Genomic DNA, 9,674 nt, shown 5'->3' on the forward strand with positions numbered 1-9,674 from the left:
TGGATACAATGCATTTAAAAACACACTACAACCTCTGGATACAATGCATTTAAAAACACACTACAACCTCCCCTGGATACAATGCATTTAAAAACGCTCTACAACCTCACCTAGATACAATGCATTTAAAAATACACTACAACCTCACCTAGATACAATGCATTTAAAAACATACTACACCTTACCTGGATACAATGCATTTAAAAACACACTACAACCTCCCCTGGATAAAATGCATTTAAAAACACACTACAATCTCCCCTGGATACAATGCATTTAAAAACACACTACAACCTACCCTGGATACAATGCATTTAAAAACACACTACAACCTCCCCTGGATACAATGCATTTAAAAACACACTACAACCTCCCCTGGATACAATGCATTTAAAAACACACTACAACCACACCTGGATACAATGCATTTAAAAACACACTACAACCACACCTGGATACAATGCATTTAAAAACACACTACAACCACACCTGGATACAATGCATTTAAAAACACACTACAACCACACCTGGATACAATGCATTTAAAAACACACTACAACCACACCTGGATACAATGCATTTAAAAACACACTACAACCACACCTGGATACAATGCATTTAAAAACACACTACAACCACACCTGGATACAATGCATTTAAAAACACACTACAACCACACCTGGATACAATGCATTTAAAAACACACTACAACCACACCTGGATACAATGCATTTAAAAACACACTACAACCACACCTGGATACAATGCATTTAAAAACACTACAACCACACCTGGATACAATGCATTTAAAAACACACTACAACCACACCTAGATACAATGCATTTAAAAATACACTACAACCTCACTTGGATACAATGCATTTAAAAACACACTACAACCTCACCTGGATACAATGCATTTAAAAACACACTACAACCTCACCTGGATACAATGCATTTAAAGTCATAGAGGAGGAAAAAAAAAGAAAAAAGCATTTCCATTGTGGCCCTTTTTTGAGGGAAGTTATAGAAATGTATTTATTGATATCTGCCTATGTTTTTGCCACATTTATTATATATTACAGACACCTTAATTCATACTTTAAAATGATGTATTATGTGAGCTAAAGATTAAATAAAAAATGTAAGAATATATAAAAACATTTTCCTTAAAGTATAATTTTATTTGATTTCTTATTTTACTGTCCCCACTACAACAGAAAAACAGCTTAAATACATATAATTGCGTCCTTTTAATTTTAATACTGTAGAATTCCATTCATTCCTATGGAGGACTGTTCCTACTGGGGAGTACCAATATGTCCGGCCGGGAGCTTCGAAAGCCTCTCAGTGGCCAATACATAGCATTAGCAATTCAGGGTTTATATTTACTGAACAAAAGTATAAACACTTGATACATCGTGATACATCAGAGAGAGAGTGTATTTTGTTACAAAATACAGCACTGAAGCAGAGAACATTAAAAGAATCATTAAAAATAATTGGGGAATCATCCAAAGTGATACGCTACTACGACAAGTCTTCCCTGAGCCACCAGGCATAAGCTTCAAGAGATGTCCTACCCTAAATGACAAATTCGTCCACAGCTATCTTCCTGGTGACTCTCATCTATAGATTGGAATGTCCACAGTGCAAAGTGTCCTACATTGGACAGACAAAGAGATGCCTTCAAGACCGTTTAGCGGAACACAAGTACGCCATACGGGTAGGCAATGAAGACTACCCAATGGCAAGGCTCTACAAGTCCTTACACCATGGCAACCCTGCCTCCCTACAAGCTATGGGTATTGATCATGTTCCGGTCTCAATTAGAAAAGGGAAAGCTTTGGGATTTACAAGCTACAGGCCACTAAGTACCCTGGTTTAAATGAAGATCTGGATTTCTCACCTTTCTTGTAGGGTCGTGATAGGTCCATTTGCTGTCATCTAGTGGACATTTTGTTCAATTTCCCTCAGCTATGTTAATACTGTTGTTCATGTTTTGCTGTGTTCTAGTGTACTATGGAATATATTGCTTTCTTATTCTTGACACTTCTCCCAGTCACATTTAAGGTTAGAACTACCTTTCCAGGCGTTCTGATACTTCTAGCTTGGAGTTGATTTTTTTGATAACACAGTTACATTATTTCACTTTTTATTGTGTATAGTATTGCTTACTAGGTGTGTCCAATCAATTTTGTAACCACTCCCTCAAATTATGGCTAATTGGAAGAGATGTTCAAAAGAGGACATTGTATTATATATTTGTACTCTCTGACGAAGGCCATGCAGCCGAAATGCGTCTATTGAACTTTCTTTCTATTGAACATGCCATACAAATAAAGGCAATTTAATTAATTATATGAAGAGTGCCTTGGTCCTCCTTTCTTTTTGATGACCAATTTACCCCTTTTACCAAAGAGCACCTTCTATCTACCAAAATGTACTATTGTAACCTTAGTAGCACTTCCCTTCCTCCTCTTGCAACATGTAAAGTGTTGGTCCCATGTTTCGTGAGCTGAAATACAATATCCCTGAAATTTTCCATACGCACAAAAAGCCTATTTCTCTGAAATGTTGTGCACAAATTTGTTTACAACCCTTTTTGTGAGCATTTCTCCTTTGCATCCACCTGACAAGTGTGGCATATCAAGAAGCTGATTAAACAGCGTGATCATTACACAGGTGCACCTTGTGCTGGGTACAATAAAAGGGCACTCTAAAATGTGCAGTTTTGTCACACAGCATAATGCCACAGATGTCTCAAGTTTTGAGGGAGCATGCAATTGGCATGCAGACTGCAGGATTGTCCATCAGAGCTGTTGCCAGAGAATTTAGTGTTAATTTCTGTACCATAAGCCGCCTCCAATGTCATTTTTGAGAATTTGTCAGTACATCCAACCGGCCTCATAACAGCTGACCATGTAACCACGCCAACTCAGGACCTCCACATCCGGCTTCTTCACCTGCAGGATCGTCTGAGACCAGCCACCCTGGCTGCTGATGAAACTGAGGAGTATTTCTGTCTGTAATAAAGAAAGCCCTTTTGTGGGGGAAAACTCATTCTGATTGTCCTGGGAGGGTATAGGCCCACCCATGTCTGTGACCCTGCCCAGTCATGTGAAATCCATAGATTATGGCCTAATGATTTTTTTCCTTCAATTGACTGATTTTCGTATATGAACTGTAACTCAGTAAAATCGTTGAAATTGTTGTGTTTATATTTTTATTCAGTAGAAATGATTGCGTTTTGCGCCATATGTTGTTCTCTGTAGTAAAATTGCATCCACCCGGGGGCGCAAATGTGTGTTTCTGGGTTCGCCATACCCACTCATTAGAACGGAAGAAGAAGACAACACGGATGTAGAACTGGGAGAGCGAGTTTCTTTTTAAACATTCCTTCCTCGTAGACGAATTGTAGACTACATAGGTGAATACAACCTGAGAGGAACAGGCTCTTTTGACAATAATAATACCACAAGTCTACTAACAATGTCTAAATTACAGTCTTTGAATTCGTTTCTTTCTGAGTGTTTGACGGCGGCGACAGTGGAGATTTTGGGGGCAGTTGAGAAAGTCGTAACTGAGTACCAGGATGAGATCTCACGATCTAAAGAGGAGAATGATCGTCTACGGAGACAGCTTGGGATTACACCGGGTATACAACTATGTACAATAGGTTTGTGTGTAGATCCCATTTACTCACTTAATATATTGTTTAGGCTATCAGCGATTATCATTTCATTATCTTTTTAGTTTAGCTTTCACCATGCATGATTATTTTGTTGCTTTTGCAAAAATAATGTGTACTCCGGCATGTCTGCCCCTATAATTTCTTCCATCCAGACTCCCAGCAGCTCTCTCTCCCTGTCTCTGAAGAGGAGTTTCCCCCTGAGCAAAAACACTGTGAGCAGGAGTGGTGCCCTAGTCTGGGACAAGAGGAACCAGGGCACATACTGATTAAAGAGGAACTGAGGACCAGCCAGGAGGAAGAGCAGTTTCAAGGGCCGGAGGGTAATACCATAGAGTTTATATTTAGTTCTCCCTGTGTGAAAAGTGAATGGGATCAGGAAGCCATCAGCCACTGCTCAGCTGTAATTAGTGACCAAGTAAACAGTCCACCATTGGATCCCGAACCAACATTGGGGGAATACTGTTCTAAACTCAGTACCATGTCTAAAAAATCTCACTGCTGCTGTGACTGCGGCAAAGTATTTGCTCTAAAAGCTGACCTTCAGAGGCATGTGACTCTCGCCAAGGAAAGACCCGTTGAGTGCCCCTACAACTCCACCAGTAAACTGAAGGCCCATGTCCCACTCTGTCACGGTGGAAACCCCTGCCTTGTTTGTGGCAAGACCTTTAAAAACAGAGCACATCTATCCCAGCACATGAGGATTCATACACGGGAGAGGCCATTTAGCTGTGGTGACTGTGGGAAATGCTTCTATAGCGAGGGGCTGCTGAATGTGCATATACAGACTCATAAAGGAGAGAAAGCATTTAGCTGTGGTGACTGTGGGAAATGCTTCTATAGCGAGGGGCTGCTGAATGTGCATATACAGACTCATAAAGGAGAGAAAGCATTTAGCTGTGGTGACTGTGGGAAATGCTTCTATAGCGAGGGGCTGCTGAATGTGCATATACAGACTCATAAAGGAGAGAAAGCATTTAGCTGTGGATACTGCGGGAAAAGCTTCTATCAGAAGGGGAACCTAACCCAACATGTACGTACTCATACAGGAGAGAGACCATTTAGCTGTGGTAGCTGCGGAAAGAAATTCAGTCGAAAAACACATCTGAACAGGCATATACTGACTCACACAGGTCAAAAACAGCTGTTCTGTGTGTGGTAGAAGATTCACTGGGAATGCTTACCTGCTGAAACATGTGGATAAAGTCCACAAATGACAAAAACAGAACCAAAACAGAATGGCGAAAGACAGTGAGGAAACGGACATCTCACGTCAGAAGATGGGACTAAAAATGCAGGATGTGGACAAAACTCGAAAGGAAAGCAACACCACACTGGATCATTCATGCTGTTGGTTCCAAATGAATAGATATAGACTGTTTAAACATTAGCCTGTTAACAATTAGATTGTTTTGGAACGTCTGAGCCACGGTGAAGAGAAAATGATCAGACTGATGTTAATACAGAAATAATTTTTTGGAAAGTTATCGTTGAATTTGAGTGTTTCTCTATCCAATTTGACCTGATGGTCTATTCTGACCTAATGCTGCTCATCCATGATATTGCAGCAACCTTAAAGTTGAAATCCATTGTGGCGAAACTTCCACGTCCATTTGTGATATAACAACAAAGATGTTGCTTCAAAAAACAGTTTTATGTTTTTCTCTGACATCATTGCATGCGTGATAGAACAGCAGAGTATGTACAGTGGGGCAAAAAAGTATTTAGTCAGCCACCAATTGTGCAAGTTCTCCCACTTAAAAAGATGAGAGGCCTGTAATTTTCATCATAGGTACACTTCAACTATGACAGACAAAATGGGGAAAAAAATCCAGAAAATCACATTGTAGGATTTTTAATGAATTTATTTGTAAATTATGGTGGAAAATAAGTATTTGGTCAATAACAAAAGTTTCTCAATACTTTGTTATATACCCTTTGTCGGCAATGACAGAGGTCAAACGTTTTCTGTAAGTCTTCACTTTTTTGCCCCACTGTACTACTTATTTTCTTCTTCTTCTTATTCTTTAAAAAAAACAAAAACAAAAAAAAATGATAACAAATGTGCCTGGGGTGATCAATGGTGCTGTTTTTTGAGGATTTCAGCTTTAACCCAACATCAGCTTTAACCCAAAATCTGTTCAAATACACCCCCAGGAAAATGACACCTTTTAAAATAAACATTTAGAATAATCTGACAAGCGAGCACTTAGATATGATAATTCATAGAATGTTTGGGATGTATAGTACTGCTTTTGTGAAAATTCTATAGCAATATAGAGTGGGAAAGCGGCTGATATTTAATAGACACTGCAGTAAATAAAACATCTGTCTAGGACCAGAGTTTACGCAGACCGGTGCGTCATAGCCAATCAGAGCTATAGTAAGCCTATATGCAAATATGTCGTTTGCCACACGGGCCTGCCATCCTTAACTTTGAACTGGACTGTGTTTACATGTAATAGCAACAGTGTGACTTTAGATCATTAGAACGTATTCGCCCAAAAGCCTCAAAATACACCTGAGTGGATTTCTGCAAACATGTAAATACCACGGGAGTCCTTTTCCATTTGGGAACTTCACAGTCCTATTGATAAAACAACCATGAAAAGGTAGGCTGTCTCTCCCTCAGTTGCCGATGCACATCAACAACAACAAAATCAACATCTAATGCTATTGTTAGCGAGATAAAGCTAAAATCTAACGAGGACACCTTAGATAAACCCTGTCAAACCTGTTAAGCTAGTTGGCCATCAAAATTCCACTGAAACGATGGGGAATAGTAGCCTGCTCGTCCTTCTGCAGCTTGCCTGTCAATGCACGCTTGTTCCAAACCGGGTTTTGACATCTGAATGGGAATTTGCCCGTCTGCCCGCCCATTTGATCGACGCCAAATACGTCATTTGGTTGACAACTAGGAGATATGCTAACTGTGGCTAAGTTCAAGTTCAGCTCAGCTAGCTAGCAAAGCAATTTCAAATGTTTTGAATAACACCCGCATCTCTAGCTGTAGCCACTGAAAAACAATGAGGGGGAAAAAGTCAGTCACTCACCCACTCCTACAATGACAAGACATCCTCCCAGCAGCTAGCTGGTTAACGTTAGCCTCTGTGTTTTTAGCTTGCTAAATAAATAGCTAGCTACATAAATGCACTGAACAAAAATATAAATGCAACATGCAACAATTTCAAAGATTTGACTGAGTTACAGTTAATATAATGAAATCAGTCAATTGAAATAAATATATTAGGTCCTAATCTATGGATTTCACGACTGGGAATACTAATATGCGTCCGTTGGTCACAGATACCTTTTAAAAAAACAAGTAGGGGTGTGGATCAGAAAACCAGTCAGTATCTGGTGTGACCACCATTTGCCTCATGCAGCGTGACACGTCTTCGCATTGAGTTGATCATGCAGTTGATTGTGGCCTTTTGAAATGTTGTCCCACTCCTCTTCAATGGCAGTGCGACGTTTCTGGATATTGGCAGGAACTGGAACACACTGTAGTGCACGTCAATCCAGAGCATCCCAAACATGATCAATGGGTGACATGTGTGCTGAGTATGCAGGCCATGGAAGAACTGGGAGGTTTTCAGCTTCCAGGAATTGTGTACAGATCCTTGCGACATGGGGCAGTGCATTATCATGGTAAAACATGAGGTGATGATGGCCTTGGGCCTCAGGATCTTGTCACGGTATCTCTGCATTAAAATTGCCATCGATAAAATTGGATTTGTTGTCCATAGCTAATGCCTATCCCTGCCCATACCATAACTCCGCCACCATGGGGCACTCTGTTCACAATGTTGACATCAGCAAACCACTCACCAACACGACGCCATACACGCTGCTTGCCCGGTACAGTTGAAACCGGGATTCATCCGTGAAAAGCAAACTTCTCCAGCTTGCCAGTGGCCATCAAAGGTGAGAATTTGCCCACTGACGTTGGTTATGTCACCAAACTGCTGTCAGGTCCAGACTGGTGAGGACTACCAGCACGCAGATGAGTTTCCCTGCAAACCCACAGTTTCCCCAGCTGTCCAGGTGGCTGCTCTTAGATGATCCCGCAGGTGAAGAAGCCGGATGTGGAGGTCCTTTGCTGGTGTGGTTACATGTGGTCTGCGGTTGTGAGGCCGTTGGACATAATGCCAAATTCTCTAAAACGACGGAGGAGACTTGTGGTAGAGAAATTAACATTAAATTATCTGGCAACATCTCTGGTGGACATTCCTGAAGTCAGCATGCCAATTGCATGCTCCCTCAACTTGAGACATCTGTGTTATTGTGTTGTGGACTTTTATTGTCCCTAGCACAAGGTGCACCTGTGTAATGATCATGCTGTTTAATCAGCTTCTTGATATGCAACACCTGTCAGGTGGATGGATCATTTTGGCAAAGGAGAAATGTTCGCTAACAGTGATGTAAACATTTGAGAAAAATAATATTTTTGTGCATATGGAACATTTAAAAATAAAAAAATTCAGCTAATGAAAAATGGGACCCACACGTTACATGTTGCGTTTATATTTTTGTTCAGTATAGATACGCTAGCCCTAGGGTGTCAAACTGAATCGGCAACAGGGCCAAATGTATTTATTTTTAAACATTTTTTTATTACAAAACAAATGTACAACCGAGACCCAAATGGGCAATTTTTAAAAGAATAAATATGGCCCTTTATAATGCCAATTTATGTACATAGGAGGCTGCTGTATATAGCATTTGAACATATTTAAATAAAATATGAAATAATATTTGTCCAGCCTTTGTTGTTATGCTTGTAGATGTGCATGTTATGCTGTGACCCTATTTAAAAAAATAATATATAAAAAAGTATTTCACTCCAAATAACAAAAACGTATCTATAGTGTAATGACCTGACTAGATCATAAATGAACAATTGTCCAGACAGAGGCTTGAGTTTGCGAATTGACGGTTTATTGAACCAACTTTACACAGGCTACTGTTTGGGCCGTAGCACACGCCAAATAGATGACAGATAACCCACAATCCAACCGTGACCTTCTCTTGTGAAGCCCAGATGTAAGAGAGAGAGAACAAAGGCTGAACCTGGTCTTAACTTCCAATGCCCAACCCCCCCTCCACGCCACTCCGCCAACCACCAGGATGCCCGGCATCAGAACATTCCAGGCATTCCCGTGATTGGCAGATAGCAGGTTGATTGACATGTCGGACCCCGCGAACACCGGGTACTGGTCAGTACAACACAACCACCTCCTAGCCTAGCACATAACACACAGCTGTCTGTGCGGGTCGCTACACAGCCCCCCACCACAAAGTCCCTCGTCCCGAGGAACAAACAAAGTCTCTGAAGCGACCCGGAGGTCTCCTTTGCCTGCGTGGCCGTGATGGTCGCAGAGTGCCCCTCTGGGAACCAGGGGATGAAGGCAGGGATATGGGGGACAAGGAAGCGGGAACGGGTAATACAGTCCGTGGTTCTGGGGAACCACGCGGTGACACAGGGGGAGACAGGGGGAGTGGGCTGTCTGGAGCCTTGTCTGCGGCACCTGAGGGTGGGTGCCTGGAGAATGTCATTGCCAGAGAGGGGAATTGTGGGGGTTCCTGGGGTTTGGGGAGAAGAGGCCCCTCTGTATGGGGCTAACCTGTCCCGGTGCAGTGCCACCTTTCTCCCCCTGGGAGGAAGCTGCACCCGGTACACAACCTCCCCTACCCTCTCCAGGACACTGCAGGGTCCCACCCAGTGACTGTCCAACTTGGGGCATCTGCCTTTTTTTTCCTTAGGGGCTGTAGACCCAGACCAGCTCCCCAGCCACAAAGTGCCTTCCCGGGTGTGCACGTCATAGTTCCTTTTCTGCCTCACACCTGCATTCACCAGCTGCTCTCTGGCGAAGGTGTGGGCTGTCTCCAGGCGGTCCTGGAGTCTCCGGGCATACTCCGGCCCCGGAGGAACATGAGGGCTATCCAGGGGCCGACCAAACGCCATCTCCGCAGGGGTGCG

General features: G+C 42.1%; 1 protein-coding gene across 1 annotated transcript; it reads left to right on the forward strand.

Moving 5' to 3' along the window:
* Positions 1-3,347: 3,347 nt before the first annotated feature.
* On the forward strand, positions 3,348-8,448 carry LOC115129007 (oocyte zinc finger protein XlCOF6.1-like). The gene is made up of 2 exons (XM_029659147.2): positions 3,348-3,679; positions 3,847-8,448. The coding sequence occupies exons 1-2, from the start codon at positions 3,493-3,495 to the stop codon at positions 4,851-4,853; spliced, it is 1,194 nt and encodes a 397-aa protein (XP_029515007.1). The 5' UTR covers positions 3,348-3,492; the 3' UTR covers positions 4,854-8,448.
* Positions 8,449-9,674: the final 1,226 nt, after the last annotated feature.

The sequence above is a fragment of the Oncorhynchus nerka genome, linkage group LG4 (genome assembly GCF_034236695.1).
Source record: "Oncorhynchus nerka isolate Pitt River linkage group LG4, Oner_Uvic_2.0, whole genome shotgun sequence".
Lineage (NCBI taxonomy): Eukaryota > Metazoa > Chordata > Actinopteri > Salmoniformes > Salmonidae > Oncorhynchus > Oncorhynchus nerka.